We start from the raw sequence: 20,247 nt of genomic DNA, 5'->3' as shown, positions 1-20,247 counted from the left end.
ACTCTGCCCACTACTCCTGCCACCATGCTCTCTGCCAGATGGTAATAGATTAAGCCTCTGAAACTGTCAGCAAGCCCCAGTTAAATGCTTTATTTTATAAGAGTTACCGTGGTCATGGTGTCTGTTCACAGCAATAGAATAGTGACTAAGACAGATTATGTACGGCTTTGGGAATTGAATTCAGAAAAACATGTACACTAGAGAATAGTCAGGAAGGAAGTTTCTGCCAGCTATATAGCATCTTCTCACCTTTCCCCTGTGTGTTAGAAGAAGGTACAACAGTATAACGATTTCATAATTCTTTCCCCAGACAGAAATCTTTGAGAACCTTTCTTTTGCTTTTGGTTGCTGTGACAAATGCTATGTCTAAAAGCAACCAGGAGAACAAAGGGTTTCATTTCCACTGAGCGTCTGCTGGAAATTTTCAGGTGTCCCATTCTAAAGGTTCTTTTATATCCCAGAGCTCTGGTTCTGTTTTCTGTCAGCACACAGACTTATGTGTTGCTCGTTTCATCCAACAGTCTAGTGATAGTAAATTTGTCACAGTTAGTTAGGGGTAAGTGAGCGTTCCTTAATCTTAGTTCTAGAAGTGCTGACACCAAGCAGAGAAGTCTTATTTGAACATCAGACCAGTGACAGGAAATGGAGACCCATGGTGGACTTACAGGCCCAGCTTTTATTGTCAGTTAGGGGAATTCCGGGGAGGGGTGTGTGTCCTTTTACCTTGGTAAGTTAACTCTACCTCTATGGGTCTCAATTGGTTAGACTCTAGAGACCTCCCAGGGGGTTGCTTGCTCATTCTGGCTACCTAATCTTACTTCAGGCCTGATGACAAGGTGTCATCGGATTGGCTGCCCGTGGCTGTGGTTGGCTGACCACAGGTTCCTAGATCCAGGTTCTCATTTCTGGGAAACAGAAGCGCAGACCTAGTCTCCCAAACTGTCGGTGTGTAGCCTGTTCCAGAGTCAGCCTGGCTCTGGCTAACTCAGTCCTCTCAGTAGTAAAGAACAAAGTGTACAATGACATTAACAAGATAATCCCATCTCTTACTTCCCAAAGCCAGTGCTAAAACTCTACCAAGATCATAAGCAGCCCGAGTACATATATGAACAGAATCGGCAGCAACTCATGAGCACTGGAATTCTAAAGCCATCACCAAGCATGATTGAAAGATCTTCAATTGGTAGTCTTGAGGCTCAAGAAGCTCTGAAAAGGAAACAGGTATGATATGTAAAACACTTTAGCAGTCTTTAAACTGTCATGTGTGTGATGTTGTTCACATGCTCTTAATTCCTAAGAATACAGATGCAGTTGCCTGCATTTGCAAAATAGAATGTTTCCAAGGACAATTAGTCTGGGAAAGGAGAGTCCTGGAGGGAACATCCAGCATCTTTTTTTGTCTTCTGATATTTTCTTGCGTGTTAATGGTGACACACACACACACACACACACACACACACACACACACACACACGCATAAGTAATTGTTTGAAATTTGTGATGGGTTTTTTTTTCCAGAAATGGGGAACTTGGAAAACTCTGAAGAGAGGCAATAAAACAGAGACCAAGCCAGGCAGAGTGGTGCACACCTTGAATTCCGTTACTTAGGAGGCAGAGGCAGACAGATCTCTGTGGGTTTGAAGCCAGCTTGGTCTGCATAGTAATACAGTTCCTCATGTGGTGGTGACCCCCAACCATAAAATTATGTTGTTGCTGCTTCCTGGCTGTGATGCTTCTACTGCTGTGAACCATAACGGAAGTGTCTATGTTTTCAATGGCCTTGGGCAGCCTCTGTGAAAGGGTTGCTCCAGCCACAAAGGGGTGGCTGCCCACAGGTTGAGAACCACTGCTTTAAGTGATTGTTGATAAACTAAGAAGGAAATAGATGGGAGAAGCTGTTCCTCCTCCTCAAGGGGCAATATAAATAGAGCCAGGAAAAAGTTGGTGTCTCATAAACTGATTTACTTGGCATAAAATGGGCCTCTTAGTCTTGAGAGTTAAGAAAAAAACTGTGTGAGCGCCTTCTGTGGAAGGGACGGTTGAACAGGAACAGTAGCTTTTGAGTTCCTGGTTGTAACTGAAGGAGTTTGCTGAAAAGGATTAAAGAGAAATGTGGGTGAGAAGAAATGCCCAGGGGGAAGAGAGCATTTTTAGAAAGAATATGGATTGTCCAGAGAGCTGGTCAAAGCGTGGGAGTGTGAGCACCACGTGGCTGGTACCTCAGAAGTGTGGTCCAGCGACCAGGCAGCTCCACCTCTCCTGAGAGCAGATTAGAGAGGCAGAATCCTCGGGCCCATCCCAGCAGTGCTGAATCAGAGCCTGCATTTAAAGAAGCCCCCAACCTGCCCCCCCAATCCACAACTACATTTGAGAAGCGCTGATCCCATTCATAAAATAAATGCTTCCCAAAGGCAGTAACAGCAATGATTTCCAGTATTCACTGTAGTCACCCAGAAGTTTACCACAAGTTATGATGGCGGCCGTCTAAGACCGCATTCTCCAAAAAGCATCAAAGTCGTCCAAAAAAGTGCTAAGGCTGAGAGGAGACAGCTATGGCACAACTGAGCAAGGCGGCTCGCAGAGAGCTATTCCAGAGAGCATGTGAGTGTAGTGAGCCTGGTGTTAAAGGGGAAGGGGTAGCAGGACTGCTGTGTGGCTAAGGAATGGTGAGGACTGAGGTGCCGGTCCTTAATGACAGTGAAAGCGTTCAGCTTCAGAACGTTCCCCTTTGAGGAGATTTTGGGTCTCTGTCCTCTTCCTTTGTCCTTTTCACAGAAACTGTTTAATAATTTGCCCTCACTTAGGTCCTTCGACCCTCTGCAGATGTGTTCTCTCTTTCTCCATCTAAACTGCCACGCACGAGTATTGGAAGGAGAGGGCTCTTTGGAATGAGGTCTTCAACTTACCCTAAGTACACCTTCAATGACCGAGAAGAAGTCGTCAAAGCCAACATCAGAGATCCCTTGCAAATCATCAAAATAGTGCATGAGAACGAACACCTCGGATTCCTGTACATGATTCCTGCAGTGCCCAAGTCTTCCATTGAATATGACACATATAATCTAAAGTGAGTTCTCTTTTATGAACCAATGCATTTAGGTTAACAGATCTCAAATAAGACTGTAAGTTTGATCTGTAACTGACTTGGTACTAATGATAAAAATGATCCAAAGTAAGTCTGATTATCTCCCAGTTATAAGTAAATCCTCATACAGTAATTTTATTTATAGCTCCATTTATCTTTCCTTTTTTCTAGCTATAAAAATCAATAATTTTACAGGGCAGTACACAGCCACTGCTGTGTTTCTCATATATTTATGTGGTTTTACTTAACATAATGCTATGGCATGTACTTTCATCAGTATAACACACACTTTTGATATTTATTCTTGAGAAAAGAGAATATCAAGCTACAAACAGTAGATGATGCGTGTTTTACCTATTACTTTGGCTTTGCATAAATAGCGTTTGTTTTGTTTTATGTGTAGTTGAGTATCTGTCTATACATATGAATACACATGTACATACTTGTACCACAGGAATGCAGTGCCCTTGGAGGCCAGAAGCGGGCATCAGATACCCTGGGACTGGAGTTAGAGACAGTTTTGAGCTGCTGTGGGGGTCCTGGGAACCGAACCGAGGTCCTCTGCAAGTGCTTTTACTGATAAGCCATCTCTCCAACCTCACATGGTTATTTCTTCTCTTTACAGAGTAGAAACAAGGGACATTATTTAAGCGACACACAGTCACATTCTCTCCATTGACACAGCGTACATGCTGTTGCCCTAGTTTGAAGGATCATGCAGCCATGAGCCTTCACACTGCACAAAAAGTCAGCACAGGTAGCTGCTCCACCTACTTCAAAAGACGGCACTGCCTTTCTCCGATACTCAGTCAGGTTGACAGGTACTGTCAAGTGTTCCCTTGGAGCTGACAATAGTTTGGCCCCAGTTCCTCAAGCTACCATCCTTACTGTCAGCTCTCTTGTCTTCCTTATTCAAGAACGTACTTAAATGCAGCCAAATCACACCAAAGACAGCTGTTCTGGGGGAAAGAAAAACTATTTTAATGAAAATGTAAAATGATAGACTTGTGGTGAACCCCAAAAGCATTAATAAGAGAAATAATTTGCAAGAAGGATAGTCTATCTCCCGAAAAAAAATGAGGACAAGCACAATGCATGAACTAGCTACCCAGAGACTGAATACATATGGTTAAAGATACTGGGAATGCTGGGAGAGAAGTGACAAGCTAACCAGGATGGCCAGTGTGGTGAAGAAGTTGAAGAAAAGGGATGGGATTACGTAGTGGTACAAAGAACATTCCAGACAACAAGAGTTTGCATCCTGATTCCCTGAGGTGGGAAGATACCTGCAGTGTTGGAGGGGCAAAGAGGAGGCTGGTAGCCAGCGGGACACTGAAGGGAATAGAGATGGATCATTTGGCCTTGTTGGTCACTGAAAGGAGTTAGAGTCTACTCTGAGAGCATGGAAAAGAACTGGCCAACTCCGAGTAGAGAAGGGTCATGATCTGACTTGCATTTCAGAAAGGGTCCTTGTGCCTCCCAAAAAGAGCATCAACTGTTGGGGAGCCAGTGTGAACAAGGAAGAACAATTAATGCCTTTATTCTGGAAGTCTGAGGAGAAAGTCAACGAGAAGCTTCTGAAGACCCCAAGTAGGGAACACCACTAGTCCAGGATGATATCAACAGTGGCTTGTCTGAGGGTGAAGATTAGAATTGCTGTTATCTGAGACACAGAAGACCACACGTACAGACTAGGCAGAGAAACACAAGCATTTGGGCTTAGGCATACGAGTTTTGGGATCCTAATTGAGGGAAAAATGGAGTGCTACCCACCTTTACTGACACTTGGTAACACTATTCTTGTTCTTAGTACATGCCTTTTAATCTTCATTTTATTATAAAAACAAATAGGTTGATAGACTGAGGAGAATTAGAGTAGAAATAAGAGTGTTTTTTAAGATAAATTTTTAATTTCTTTTTAAGGTATTAGGGTTAAATATAATAGAATTTAAAGCTCTGTGACATATAAACTATTTTTGATATTTAATAATGCAAAAGTGTTACCATTCTCATCACTACTTTATTTGATTTGAAAAATAACTATCTGTTTTGAAGAGGAAGTTAAGGATTTTTAAAGAAAGATTAGTGAAAACAGTGTATTTGCTGATTTTATAGACATATTTCTTGATTTACATATGAAAGTATTTCCATAATTTTAACCTCTGAGGAAAAATAGTCCAACAACCCAGATAGCACAGAGTGCTACAGCGGGTCTGTATTCCCCCATAAGGCAGAGAATCAAGTCAATGAAATCCAACATGGCTTCCTTCTCATTGATGTCAACAGCAGATGAGGCACTGTGCGGGGAAACTGAAAAGCAGGCTTTGCCCAACTCTGGAGATTTGCTGTACTTCTAGACTATTGGGTATCTACACCGGGGGATTGAGTTGATTATTTTACATATTATAGGACCGATATGAGTGACATTTAGAGTTAAATTCCTGCCCCTCCCCCAACTTGAACGTTGTAAGTCCTGTGGTCGAAGGCGATCACATGGATGCTGCATAGTCAGAAAGCTAAATTAGAAGTCAAAGGGTAGAAAGTACCAAGGCTGCTGAGAGGGCTCAGCAAGAGAGGAGCCTATCCCCCCAAGCCTGTTTTTCAAGACAGTTTTTCTGTGTAACAGGCCTAGCTGTCCTAGAACTTACTCCGTAATAGACCAGGTTGGCCTCGAACTCACAGAGATCTGCCTGCCTCTGCCTCCTGAGTGCTGGGATTGAAGGTGTGCATGGCCACACCCAACCATTGTTTTTTTTTTTTGTTGTTCTTTTTTTTAAATAAATGCTTTAAAATAATATAAAATAGGGAATACTGATGAACAACAGGAAGACACATTATAGCAAAGTTCTTTTTAAAATAATGTAATACAATAGTTGTAACACCTTTGAATAATTGCATAGTAACCCACCATGGTAGCTATGCTGGACTCCTGTCTGCAGGCATAAGAGTACCATTAATACTGTCAGGGATTGGTGCTTGTCCATGGGATGGGTCTCAAGTTAGGCCAGTTATTGGTTGGCATAGATGGAGAAAACAAGTTATTTCAAGACAAGTCTAGCTTCACTCGCAACGTGTTGGATTCAAAAGAAGAATTTTATCAGTAAACAGAAAAATATTTACAAATGATGAAACTGTGCTGATTTAGTTAGGGATGGTACAGAACAGTGCTTGGTCACATAGCTGTAGATGTAACTGACATTTTTGCACCTGAATAAACCGAAACACATCTCAAGAGTTGCCAGAAAATTCATTAACAGATACTGGCGAGAAGAAGGTTTTTAAAATTTCAGCTCTAGGAAAGGGTGATTTAACACACTTCTGGGGTTATTTTTATTTGAGATGTGGATCGGAATTAATTAGAGCTGTGTTTGAGAGACGGCTTCACCAATGTTTCTAAAACACTCAGCATGGGAGTGTTTGGCCAAATTTTAGCTCAGTTATATTACCACAGGGAATTTTAACACTGCATCTGTCATAAGAAGAGACATCATTAGAGTTTAAAAAAATCTATGATACCTTTGATAGCTAATTGCAGGAGAACGAGTCATCCAAATACTGGGATTCCTAGCCATCTGGCACAGGCAGTAATAGATCCACCACCACACAATGCCCCTGCTTCCACAGTTCTGTCAGCAGAGGTGGCTGCCAAGACTTCAACAAGTCCTCCACCAACTCTTGCTTCGAGACTCAGGGAGCTACTTCAGAAAGGGTGAGGGGCATCGCCATGGTTACCTACGAACTACATTTTACATGGAGCTTTTATCAAACTCGAGGTTGACTGCGTGCCTTGCATTTTTTATCGTATAGTATAAAGAAATTATCATTAGTGTCTTCATAAGCCCTTGTGGTCACTAAAGTTCTGTCACTATGTGGGTATTTTATATCAAATTCGGGGGGTGTTTTAGGACTATAGAACATTCTTATGCTGCATGAGAACATGACCTTTGTTTAAAATTACAACCCCATTCTCCTGGTAAACTGTTAATAATCAAGTTGATCATTTCCAGGTAACATTGATTATGATCAAAAAATGGCCCTGGTTGGTAAACCATTTCTGCATGGGGAGAAGCTAAAAATGAATTACAGTGGAGAATGATTGCTTTAGGGTTCTCATAGCACAGAATCTCGAAAGCTGAATGGGAAAGAACCTTTCAGCAATGGACAAGAAAAGACTAAGGAAATAAGATTACAGAACATTACATACAGCATCTAAACCTTTATGGGCTTTTCCTGACCTCGCTTCCCTTTTCTGTCTACTAGCTGGATTGTATTGGATCGTTGTGAGGAGTTTCTCCATACAATAGCAGAAACAGGGCGAGGGGGACAGCTGAGTCAGTGAGATGCTCTCTTTTCAGGCATGAGAATTTGCCTTCAATCCCCAGCACCCAGATAAAAAACAGGGCATGGTGCCCTCACGTGCCCTTTCAGTGCTGAGGAAGTGGAGACAGGAATCCCTGGAGCTCACTGCGTAGCCAACTTAGCCATCAAGACCCAGATCCTATTAAAAGACCCCGACTCAAAAGACAAGACAAAAATGACTCCTGTGAATGATAGTTAAGCTTGACCTCTGGCCTCCACATGTGTATACACACATATGCATATGCAGACATGATCATATTTCACTGTATGTTTTTAAAATCCTCAAAAATAAAAAAAAATTTTGATCTAGGAAGTAGGGGAGGACTAGCGGGAGGACTGGTTGGGATTCTGAAGGAAGGTTGAACATGGCTGCTGGCACAGACCACTCTGAAGGAACAGAGGAAAGATGTGAAGCTTGAGGTTAGATGACAGCAGGGTCAGGAAAAAACCTATCAACAAACTGGAAGATGGAGAAGAAATAGCCAAGAGCCAAGAATACTTAAAAGGAAGTTAGACACAGCAGATATTTGAGCTTAATTTGGATCTTGATTCATAATTCATAATTCATGTTTTCTTCAACCTTTCTCATAACCCCATCAATGCTGGATAGTTTAAGGGTCCTCTGTGCTGTTGATATTGAATATAACCTCTGAAGCAGTGGTTTGGAAGGGTCTCAGTCTTCTGAATGCTTACAACCCATTAATATAGTCTCTCATGTCGTAGTGACCCCCAACCATAAAATTATGTTTTTGTTGCTACTTCATAAATGTGTAAATGTCTATAGTGGGTTTGCATATTTGTCGAAAGTTCTCTCAACTGCGGTGACTGAACACATCACTGACCCTGTGAAATCTCCTTAAAGTGTCATCTGCTGTTTAAACCTTGCCTTTCTCTCTTAAGACTTTGATCTGAAAGTTTGTTAGAATTTGGTTAAATTTTAAATGGTATTCACCTTTAACGCGCTTCTCTCTTTACATAAAAAAGCCCGTCTGTTGCTTACTCTTGTTCCAAGTACTTCATCCATTTGTCCCAACTGGTACTCGCCCACAGGGTCGTAAGTTATGAGAACATCAATAAAAATGACTACTACACAATTAGCAAAGACGCAGTTACCCACGTTTTCAACGATGACATCGAGTACATCGAGACTGAGCGGTGGGAACAGGAGTACCTGTACCACAGAGAGCTCACGAAGATCCCCATATTCTCACTCTTCCGGAAGTGGAAGGCTTTCAGCGTGTGGCGGAAAAACGTGCGCTCCAAGAAAATCACTGGCTGTCGAAAAGCGCTTCGAAAAAACCTGTTCATTGTTAATCCTGTATGTATTTCTTAAAAGGGTTTTAAAAGCATTGCAGGGAAAGAAAGTGTGATGTGGTCACAGGCGTTGGTGCAGAAACATCTGACACAGAGTATTTTATCTTGGTACGGATAAATACCAAGATAAATATGTCTGTCACAACATCTAGCAATCCAGTAATGCGTGGGGCTGCAACTAGGGAAGCAAAAGGCAGAAGTAAGAAGAGAGACACGGGTCTCCTTCAACTAGAGGCAGCCTAGAAATCTTAAATTGAGCGATGGATCTCTGTGTACCCCTGCCTCATCCATGAAGAATTATGTTCAGGTGTAGTACAGATAACCACCTCAGCGGTCTGTTTCTTTGACGCTAGTCACCTTCTAGGGTCAGTAGCCACCGTTTGCTTCTCTTTGAGAAGAATCTGATAGCTTTTTATAGGCATGTCAGTTGTACAACAGAGGAGATTGAGAGGACTAAGATTAATGGAGAGTAATTAAAATTAATCATGCCAAGGAAGTGTGTAGGACGGTCATCTGGGGCCATCCATTCCACTGAGCATGCTAAACTGTGCAAGGATAGCCCATCCCTTCGCAGGGTTAACCTCAGACTCTGCCTTTCTAACTTTACTATGGGCTTCTTAGCTACTTGAACTTCACCCTGGTTTGAACACAGAATAGATGTATTGTTTGCCACTATGCAACAGTCTTCCTGGATTTGTCTTTGTCTTCTCTTATATAAGGAGGATTGTCACTTTGCCAGCAATACACTGGGCATGACAGTATCCCCTCTTAAATTTCTTCCTAGCATGTTAGAAAGTTCTCATCTTTCCAAGTTAATATTTACCTAAGAATCTACTCACTGTCTATAATGTCTCTGATATCTCTCAAATACTAACCAACACACCACAAGCACGATCCACACAATTGAGGGACATTGTCTGTTGATTCTTCCAGACTAGACTAAAAAAATAGATGCTTGAATTTTTTTAAATTTAAGAATTGTTTTTAAAATTAAAAAAGTAACTTTTATTTTGCGTGTTGCCTGAAAATTTGTCTGTATACTGTACGTGTAAAGAGCTTGTGGAAGCCAGAAGAGTGTTGGATCCCCTGGGATGGAGTTGTATGGATGCAGGGAATAGAACCAGGGAGCAATCTCTCCGGGTCCTATTTTAACATTCTTATTGCATTTTACTTCTTCAATGTGTGTGTGTGTGTGTGTGTGTGTGTGTGTGTGTGTGTGCGTGCATGTGTGTGTGTGTGTGTGTGTGTGTGCGCGCGCACACGCACGTACCTGCTTACCATGGTATACATGAGAACTTATGGGAGCTGGTTCTCTCCTTCTGCCTGGAGTGTCTCTAGGATTGAGCTAAGGACCTCAGGCTTGGTGGCAAATATCTTTACTCACTGAGCCATTTGCTGGCCCTGCTATTTTTATTTTATGATTCTTTTACGAAAATAGCCGAACTGGTAACACCTGTGCCTAGATTTTCCTCAACAACTTCGTTGATACCTAATTTGTATGCTTGCTACATACGTGCACCTACAGTATACAACTTAGTTCAGTGCACTCACAGGGTAGACTAGCCATCTCCACAGTCAATTTCGGCACATGTCCATCACCCTAAAAAAAAGTTCCCCAGCTCCCTTGTTCCTCCCCCAACACCTTCTTCATTCCTCCATAACTTTCCTACTCTGTGGGCCTAAGGAATCGTACAATAGGACATACATTTTTCACAGCGTACTCTCTTCAAACTGCACTGGTGCTGCAGGATACCATTTACTTTCACTGGCTAACTACAGTTATTTGTGGGGTTATTCCTGCTTTTTGGCAACTACAAATAATGCTTTTATACGTAAGTGCAATTACAAATAAACATCTATATGTATTTTCCCTAGCATATTATAAATTCTCTAAATATTTTTTAAGCATACTATAAATACTCATGTATATGTTTTTTCCCTGGGCACATTATTGGGATGGAAATACTGGGTCCTTGGTGACTCTGTTTATCCTTTTCCAACACGTCTTGTTGGCCATGGTGAACCTAGAGTGAAGTTGAGGTTTTTTTTTTTTTTTCTATGTCATAGCCTCTTAGATGAATAAGTGCTCCTTTCTGTGGTCGTTGTGACTGGACATTGTGAAGTCTTTTAGTAGCCATATGCCGAAGCTAATGGAATTTAAGATGCACAGTTTTCTGCTACTTGTCATTGATCTCATTCCTTTAATAGCTAAAAGACATGCATGCTTTTCAAGGTGAAAGGGCAAACTAAATAGGAAAACCTGAGTAATTCTTTTACAAAACAAGTTTCTGAAGAATTCCCACTTGATGTGTGATTTTGAACACTTTAGCCAAGTACACACACACACACACACACACACACACACACACACCCCTAATAACCCCTTTTATAACCAGTTTTTGTTTTACATGTATTTTTACAATGTAGGACTGATTAATTCTTCTTTTCACCCAGTATCTCCGACCAGCTCTTCTTAAAATTAATGACATGTGCTATCAACTGAGCTTTATGGGACTTTGTTACATTGAAAAATTTCACACCTACACCCTGCAGGAATTCAAGGCTGCACAAGTCGTGCGAGTACAGGAGGTAATGGATGTTGTTCATCAAGTTTCAGACTCCTTTCTTCTTAGGAAATTCTGCCGTGACTAATTAAACATACCCATGAATGTGTAGGTGACAGAGCGCCTGGAATATTTCCGATTCGAGGCAAAAGACGTGGTCAGGAAGTCGTGCCGCTTCGCCTTACGTGCTGCGGGATTTATTCCTGACGACTGTGAAGTGGAAACTCATGAGGGTATGAAGAACTGAGAACAGGACGGGGAGTAGCCTCCTAAAACACTCTCTCCTGTCTTCTCATTTTCTTTAGCGTGAAATAACTTTCCTCACTTGCTCCCAAGTCCTGCTTCTATGCATAGATTCTATACATTTGTTTTCTGGGCCTCTGACTTGTCACAAGTCAAAGGATTGTGTGGCTTTTGTGGTTTGTTAGGTTTTTCTTTGAATGGATATTGAAAGATAAATGCTTTACAGAAGATTTTTGCCTTACATTGTCCTTAGATTACTTTAAGATCAACATTGCAAGTTTTATCGACGCTCCGTCTGATTTACCCACTTACGGAGAATCTGAAAAAATGACCTACACAGAACAGGCCAGCAAAAGACATCACTGCATGAGGCTCACATGGTGAGAGCATCTACTTTCTCTCAGGATAAAGTAGGGAATCTATCCTTAAGATATGGAAAAGTCGGGCTGGAGAGATGGCTCAGCCGTTAAAGGCTAGGCTCACAACCAAAAATATAAGATATGGAAAAGTCAGCCCCGTGCTGGGGACATGGCTCAGTGGACACACCCCAAGCCTGACGACCTGAGATGGATTTCTAGAACCCATGAAAAACGTAGATACAGCTTGCAATGCCAACCCTCCTGTAAGGACACAAACTGTGGCCTCTGGGCTAAGAGCTGCTGTCAAAGAACACTGATCTACGCCCTGAGTGCTGGGTTACATCTGTGATCCTTCCAAAGAACAGGCATCATGAATGCCCTTGTTACAGAGGTTAATCTCCCAAAGTACACACAATTTAGCACATACATGCAAAGATTTCATACTTTACCTACAGACCCAAGTTAAGTTACACGCACTGTGTGCACTGAGCTTTTCTTCTTTTTAAAAAGAATTATTTATTTTATGTATATGAGTACACTGTAGCTGTCCTCAGACGCACCAGAAGAGGGCATCAGATCCCTTCACAGATGGCTGTGAGCCACCATGGGGTTGCTGGGAATTGAACTCAGGACCTCTGGAAGAGCAGTCAGTGCTCTTAACCACTGAACCATCTCTCCAGCCCCTGAGCTTTTCTTTAAAGCATTTTGAAGAACTCCTGCAGTCTACTGACTGGAGGATCTGGGCGCATTATTCTTAATAACCACCTTGTTCATCACATAGCCCATGGGAAAGATCAAACCACTAGTTAAATCACTATCCTATAATTGAATATATTTTGCTTTCTGGGGAAGAAGGTCTAAGAACAACTCTGAACTATCTCATGTTTTAATAAAATTCAACCAAAATTCCAGGAGACACCCATGTTTTACTTTTTAAATCATTGCCTTAGAGTTGCTGTGAACAATGCATAGCATAGCAATCGCAGAAAGCCAAGAGTGTTTAGTGTTTGCCTTTTTTTTTTTCTCAAGCTTCATCCGTCTGAATGATTACCTAATTCAGAACACCTTGCACGTCTTAACGGTAAATACTGCCAGCTCCCTTCTGAATTACCTCTCGGATAAACTAAAGCGAACTCCCTCAGCAGATGTCATCCAGAAGTGGATTACTGAAGATAAGCCCGAAGTCATCGAGAAAAAGGTACATTTGCCCAGAACCGAGTCTCCGGTGTTTACTGACAAACATCTCTATGTCAGGTGTTTTTGCCAGTATTTTCCACATTTTGGAAAAACAGAGAAGTTTCTGTTCAAATATTATATTAGTCAGTGATAATCACCACCTTGACCCAACCTAAAATCATCCAGGAAAGGAGTTGTAATGAAGAATTATGTAAGTAAGACCCACCTTTGGGCATGTCTAAAGGGAATTACCTACCCTGTTCTTAATTGATGAGGAAGACCTGCCCTGAGTGTGGAAACCGTCATTTCCTGGCTGAGCTCTGGGCTGTACACATAGAGGGAGCAAAAGCAAACAAGGGTGTGATTGGCCTTGGTCCTGGAGTTTGGGTGTGACGAAGACAGTGGCTTGAGTTCCTTTCTTCACCACCCCTCACTGACAGACCGTAGCTTGGAATTGGGAGCCCAGTCAACCCTCTCCTCCCTGTGTTGCTTTCTGCCAGGGTATTTTATGACAGCAAGAGAAATGAACAGGGCCATATCTGTCTCAGGATCAGATTGTTGAATGTGTGGAGCCTATCAAGTATACAAACCACATTTCTATTTAAGGTCGCATCCCACACTTCCGGTTTTGCAAAGACGATACTTTTACATTGCTGTATCATCTTCCAATATTTTCACCTTTGATCTTCCTATGGTGTTATTCCCAGAAAGACTTCCACATGCCAAAGACCTAAATTCAGCTCATTGTGTGGACTCAAGTCCACTCATCTTTGTATGTCCGCTTTCCTTCATAGCATCGCTCTAGATGCTTAAGGGTCTTTGTAACAATGTACATGTGGTCCTTCCAGGGGGCCCCAATGATGGAAAAGCAGGAGGAAGATGAGTCTCTCATCCCCATGTTCCTCACAGAACTGATTCTGACGGTGCAATCATTACTCTTCGAGCCTTCTTTGGAAGACTTTCTGGTGTGTATTTCATTATCTAATACCTGCAGATAAGCAACTTTTAAAATAATGAAGGAACTTCTTTGGGGTCAGCTTATTGTCAAGACTGAAGTTAGCACTGATCCCTTGCCCTGGGGTCAGAGCGAAAGCTTGGCAAGGCACTCTCTCATGAAGATGCCTCAGTATGGAACAAACCTTGCACTGACCAAAGCAGCCCCTGAGGGGCATCAAAGACACTGTGCTGCTCTAAACATCACTTCTGAAGTCTTTTCAAAATCATGTTTTATCTTAGGAAATTCTGTCTTTTGACTATGTGTCTCTTTAACAATATTCCACAAATTTACCAATCTAGAGCACTAACCATGTTTCCTCCCTATCTTGTTTTATGTGTACACGTGTGCCTGCACACCTAATGTACCATGAGCTTATATGCACTTGGACATATTTTACAATTTGAGGTTCTATTGTGTTCTCTGTCCATTTCTCTTTTTTTCAAACTTCTCTTTCCTCTATAATTTACTTTTAATTTTATGTGCACTGGTGTTTTGCTTGCACGTGTGTCTGTGAGGGTGTCAGAGCCCCTGGACGTTGAGTAGCAGACAATTGTGAGCTGCTGTGTCAGTGCTGGGATTTGAACATCTCTCTCTCTCTCTCTCTCTCTCTCTCTCTCTCTCTCTCTCTCTCTCTTTCTCTCTCTCTTTCTCCTAAACATTATAGTACAGGCATGTCATTAGTTACTTTGGAAACATCTTTTGGAAAGAGTATAGCGTTTTACACACACACACGCACATACACACACACACACACACCATAATTCGTATGTCTAAGCCACCATTTTTGAATATTCTTGTTTTCTCTAATATTTTCAAGTTATTGTCTTTGTACATAAATCTTTGTGTCTATGTCTAATTTTTAATCTCAGCTTATACTTCTAGAATAGAAACCATTTCCCAAATACTAATACACTTGTAATCATCATTTAAAATTCCCTGGCATTTCATTGGCTTGCCTTCTCTCACAGCCCTCTAGGGTTTTACTCACATTTCCAATCATCGCAATGTGCTGCCTTGTTTTCCTTCCCTGAAACAAGATTTCTCTATGTAGCCCTGACTGTCTTGGAACTAGCTCTGTAGACCAGGCTGACATCAAACACACAGAGATCCTTGTACCTCTGCCTCCTTAGTGCTGGGATTAAAGGCATGCATTGCCACCTGCAGCAATTTGTCTCTTTTTCAATTAGAAAGTATTTCGTCTGAAAACAGAACTGTGTCTTCTGATTGGGCCTATTCTCAGAATTGCAGAATCAACACACCTGCTGTGGTTGGTTGTATGAGTCCCGTTTTTAAAAAGATTTTATTTATTTAATCCTTTTTTTTGTTTAGTATTTGTGTGTGTGTGCACACACGCTTGTGCACACATGTGTTGTTATGTGCTAGCATGCATATGCACATGTCCACTTGCAAGTGCACACACTGTACATGCAGGAGAACATGGAGACCAGGAGAAGGTGCAACATCTCCCAGGATCTGGAGTGCACGCAGTTGTGAGCTGCCCAGAGTGGGTGCTGGGGCCTTATCTCCAGCTCTCAGAATCTCTGAGGCATCTCTTTCACTCTGGAATGAGTCATTCTTAATTATCAGGAAATTCAGAAACTTTGTAAATACAGTCACCTGTGCTTACCTTCTATTTGTTTTCTCTCTGACAGGATGGCATTTCTGGGATAATTAACCACTTTGAAAACACGGTGTTGTCAGTTCCTAATCTGGTGCCGGACTCTTACTTTAACGCTTTCACCAGCCCTTTCATTAACAAGAAGGTTGAGGAGAAGACCTGTGGCCCGGGGCCGAGCCTCTCAGCCGTGTTTGAGGATGATCGGAACTTTCTCACCATCATCCAGCAAATAAAGGTAGATTCACTTTTACTAAAAACTGTTTATTATATTTCCAACCTGTAAGAAATCGAGGCATGCACGTTCTTCTGGTCTTATCTTTGAATGTTCTATTTCTGGGAACCGACAGGTACCTAATCTCTAAATAGTAAAAATCTGGGGAAAAATGTGTAAACTTTAAAAATTGTCCTGCCAGGGCCAGTGAGATGGCTCACAGGTAGGTGCTGGCTGCCAACCCTGACAACCTCAGTTTAATCCCAGAATCCACACGATGGAAGGAGAGGAAACTGACTCCTGCAAGCAAGTTCTGCTGTGACCTCCACCCGTGAATGGAGGCACCTGCCAACGTACAGAATAAATAAATAAAAGTACAAGAAAAGATTTAAAAATATGCTGCAAATCCAAAGATAATACTGAAAAGAATCCTTCCTGTGTCTGGCAGAACAGTGGCCTGCTGTTAGCAAACTCTTGTGTTCCTTGGGGCACTATGTTGGGTCCAAACAGAGCAGAGCAAGGTCTTGCCAGCCATCATTCTGATTGAGGTCATCTTTTCTTCAGTGGTTTGTGTTTTTTTAAACACGGTGTAATTATTTGAGGCCTACTAGAGATTAAATGTAATGGCTTCCATCCACCACCCTTAAATGTTGAAGCTGACTATATGTGTGTTTATTTTGTGGGTGGATGCAGGGGGATGCGGGGGGATGGGAGGATGGGAGGGATGGGGGTGGATGCAGGGGGATGCGGGGTTGATGAGGGGGGCTGTGGGGGGAGGTGCATGTGAAACTGCGTAAGCATGAAGATGAGAGGACAAATTGTAGGATTGGTCCTGGAGACTGAGCCCAGTGTGTGACAGCCAGTGCTTTTCTTCTGTGAGCATCTCTCCAATACGGATGCTAACTAAAGCGTCCTTAGAGATGTTGAAAATACTATACCACACTCAATTCTTTAACCTAAACATTTCAGTCTTAAAATAATTTTATGTACTTACTTACTTGCTTGCTTTTGTTATTTCATTCGATTTTTGAGCCAGGGTCTCTATATGTAGCCCTGGCTGTCCTCTAGCTTCCTCTCTAGACCAGTCTGGCCTGAAACTCCTAGAGATCCTCCAACCTTGGCCTCTGCAGTGCTGGGATTAAGGGCTTATGCTACCATGCCCATCTCAGAGTGACTTGTTTTATATGGATGAGTTTTTGCCTGGACATATGTACCACATGCATGCAGTGCTATTGTTCCACAGTGGAGGTCAGAATAGGTATAGAACCTCATGGAATTACAATTACAGTCAGCTGTGAGTGCCACATGGATGCTAAGAACCAAACCTGAGTCCTCCACAAGCACAGCCAGTCCTCTTAACTTCTGAACCACCCATCTCTCCAGCCCCCAGATTTCCCAGTTTAAAAACCAAAGCACATTTACATTGTGCTTTAGCACGAATAATGCATTGGCACAGGAAAGGAAGGAAGAGCAGATTTATGTGTGCGAGTACCTGGGGATGTGTTAGCCGACGAGGACCCTGCTACAGAAGGAAGTCCTATCGCCTAAGGAGTCACTGCGTAGCAAATAAAACTGGTGGTTTGTGTTTGATTTGCTTGCAAATGTATATAAGCCTAAAACAGAGCCAGAAGGAAGGAAGAGAGAGTAACACACATTCTTCGGAGACAGAAATAATCGGCTTATGTAACAGAAGAGACAATGAGATGGGAGGAGAATGCAGGACAATACAGAGGCCAAAGGCAAGGGTAAAGTCAAGAAAATCAAATTATGAGACTAATTAACTGGTGATTAAACATTAAAAAAAAACAGAAAATGCATTTAGAAATGCAAGCAGGTCAGATGACTCAGAAATACAGTGAAGTAAGAATGAGTTTCATCCACCTGAAAAAGAGAGGATTTGGGTCTCGTGTTCTAGGCGAGGGGTCTATCACGGGTGGAGCTACTCCCCAGCCCTCTTTTTACTCCTTATTTTGAGATAGGGTTTTACTGAGTTTCCATGTGACTCCTCCTGTAGCCCAGACAGGCCTTGAACTTGTGATCCTCTTGCTTCAGCCTCCCAAGGAGCTAGAATTACAGGCCTGTGTCAACTGAACCAGTTTGCACAAAGGTTTTCCTTCTTTCCTTTTCTTTTCTTTTCTTTTTTTTTTTTTGTTCTTTTTTTTCGGAGCTGGGGACCGAACCCAGGGCCTTGCACTTCCTAGGTAAGCGCTCTACCACTGAGCTAAATCCCCAGCCCTTCTTTTTTTTTTTTAACAAACATTTTCAATTTGACCCACAAAGCCAGACAAACAAATACACTACTAGAGGAAAATGCAGTGATTCAGAAGGGCCACACTGAAGGGCTGCTCAAGGTATAGAGACAGAGACAAGCTGTAAGAAAGAAGAACTTGGGCTGGAGAGATGGCTCAGTGGTTAAGAGCATTGACCGCTCTTCCAGAGGTCCTGAGTTCAATTCCCAGCAACCACATGGTGGCTCACAACCATCTGTCATGGGATCTGGTGGTCTCTTCTGGCCTGCAGACATGCATGCAGAGTATCTGCAGACAGGATGCTATATACATAATAAAATAAGTCTAGGAAGAAAGGAAGGAAGGAAGGAAGGAAGGAAGGAAGGAAGGAACTTGCAATCCTGTGATCAGAGAATCCCCAAGACCAGCACACATTGGTGATTTGCAAGGACACCTTGCAGACTCCATGTGCACCTGCACCTAGGGTTGTGACTTAACACAGTGAAAGGATGTAGCTTGAGATCAGCAAAAGGAAACAGCAGAGAAATAAAGTCTAAGAGAACTGAGCAAGAGCCCCCAGTGCCCTCTCCCAGTAGAGACAAGTGGTGAAAACCACAGAAACTGTGGAAAGGGAGGCCGTGGTGTCTCTACATCCAAGTTCCTACTGAGTCTCACCACAGAGGCATTCCGCCTAGCATGAGCCAAGCTGCTTGGACTCCCCAGAGGGAACGCAGAAGTTCAGCATAAACCACATGTTCTCCTGAGTTATTCGACCATGAACCTCACTTTCCAGATAAATAATGATGGAGCCCTGTCTGAAACCCAGGTTTTCTGACACTGAACAAAGGTCACCTTTGCAGGCAGACCTTGCCGAGGACAACAGTTTCCGGCCTACTATGTTAACTAACCTCCACGCCAGACAGAGGAGGGTTAAGTCAACAAGCACAAACCCATCAAAAATAGTTAACAATTTTGATACCCCCACAGTTTGTGATGAAATATAAATGTATGTGAACCAAATACACCAGGAGACTCTTTCATAAGACAAAGAAACAGACCAAACACAAGTGGAAAGTAATAAAGATAATGTAAATAAAATACCTTACTGTACCATTCTCATCATAAGGAAGACTGAATGGGAAAGAAGTAAGAACGGAGAAGGCATGGCCTACACAGTTAGGATGAAAAGAAATGACGTAATGAAGAAGCAAACAAATAGGCAAAAGCCCTTAGATTACTCTGAGATCACCGTGTAGATGATGGCCAGAGTAAATCTGAATAATTAGGGGGAGCCTGTATTCCATAACTAGCCACACAGAAACCTTGCCATAGAGAAAGTGATCCCTTCCAAGGAGCACTGGGCCCGTGGTCACAGAGAGGAATTTTATCAAATCTCCAAAGACCATTTTACTCTCCTGCCTTTTCCTGCCCCTCCCTTAGGATCATCTCCTCCCCTTTCGTGGTTCCCTTCTGGTTTATGACCACCCCACATACATCATACATATGCACACATATGAGGTTAGGTCTAGATTGTGTAAGGGAGAAAAACAAGTGGCGTTTGTCTACCTGTCTTGCTGAGCCGGGCTTACACGTGAGATACATGCATGTGACGTGGAGGTACCTATGACATGAAGACAGGAAGAGGGACTACTGAGAAGGGAGGGGATTAGTAAAGATGGGGGACACGAAGGAGCAGTGGGGGAGGGGACTAGAGTGGACGATAATGGTGCATATGTATAACACATGTAATGAAACTCATTACTTTGTGTAACATAAAAACATCAACTAAAATGATTTCTAAGGACCATGTATCCACAATACTATGTAAGTCGTTCTATCATATTAGAGATGCTTAAACGAAAAAGACCTCCACTCGAATAATAAAACAGGGTAATATAAAAACAATAACGGAATAGGAAATATTTAAACTATGCATGTGAATATGGAAAATTTGAAAGTTTTGTGTTAGACAGAAACCAGAATTAAATGAGTATTCTTAGTTGGAATGGCTCAGTGCAATAAAGATATCCTTTGCCCCAAATAGTTAGGCAAATTTATAATTAATCTGGTAAGATTTTATATATATGTGTGTG

General features: G+C 42.2%; 1 protein-coding gene across 2 annotated transcripts in view; it reads left to right on the top strand.

The window, feature by feature from the left end:
* Positions 1 to 20,247, top strand: part of Dnah6 (dynein, axonemal, heavy chain 6) — a 220,227-nt gene that overhangs the window by 6,596 nt on the left and 193,384 nt on the right. For both annotated transcript variants that reach the window (XM_039108712.2, NM_001419792.1), the window contains exons 3-11: positions 1,060 to 1,221; positions 2,805 to 3,067; positions 8,495 to 8,762; positions 11,213 to 11,347; positions 11,435 to 11,555; positions 11,819 to 11,945; positions 12,954 to 13,122; positions 13,949 to 14,065; positions 15,750 to 15,950. In XM_039108712.2, coding sequence (XP_038964640.1) covers positions 1,060 to 1,221; positions 2,805 to 3,067; positions 8,495 to 8,762; positions 11,213 to 11,347; positions 11,435 to 11,555; positions 11,819 to 11,945; positions 12,954 to 13,122; positions 13,949 to 14,065; positions 15,750 to 15,950 — 1,563 coding nt within the window. The remainder of the gene's footprint in view (positions 1 to 1,059; positions 1,222 to 2,804; positions 3,068 to 8,494; positions 8,763 to 11,212; positions 11,348 to 11,434; positions 11,556 to 11,818; positions 11,946 to 12,953; positions 13,123 to 13,948; positions 14,066 to 15,749; positions 15,951 to 20,247) is intronic.

The sequence above is a fragment of the Rattus norvegicus genome, chromosome 4 (assembly GCF_036323735.1).
Source record: "Rattus norvegicus strain BN/NHsdMcwi chromosome 4, GRCr8, whole genome shotgun sequence".
In the NCBI taxonomy this organism is placed as follows: Eukaryota; Metazoa; Chordata; class Mammalia; order Rodentia; family Muridae; genus Rattus; species Rattus norvegicus.
This window is presented reverse-complemented; position numbering and strand designations above follow the sequence as displayed.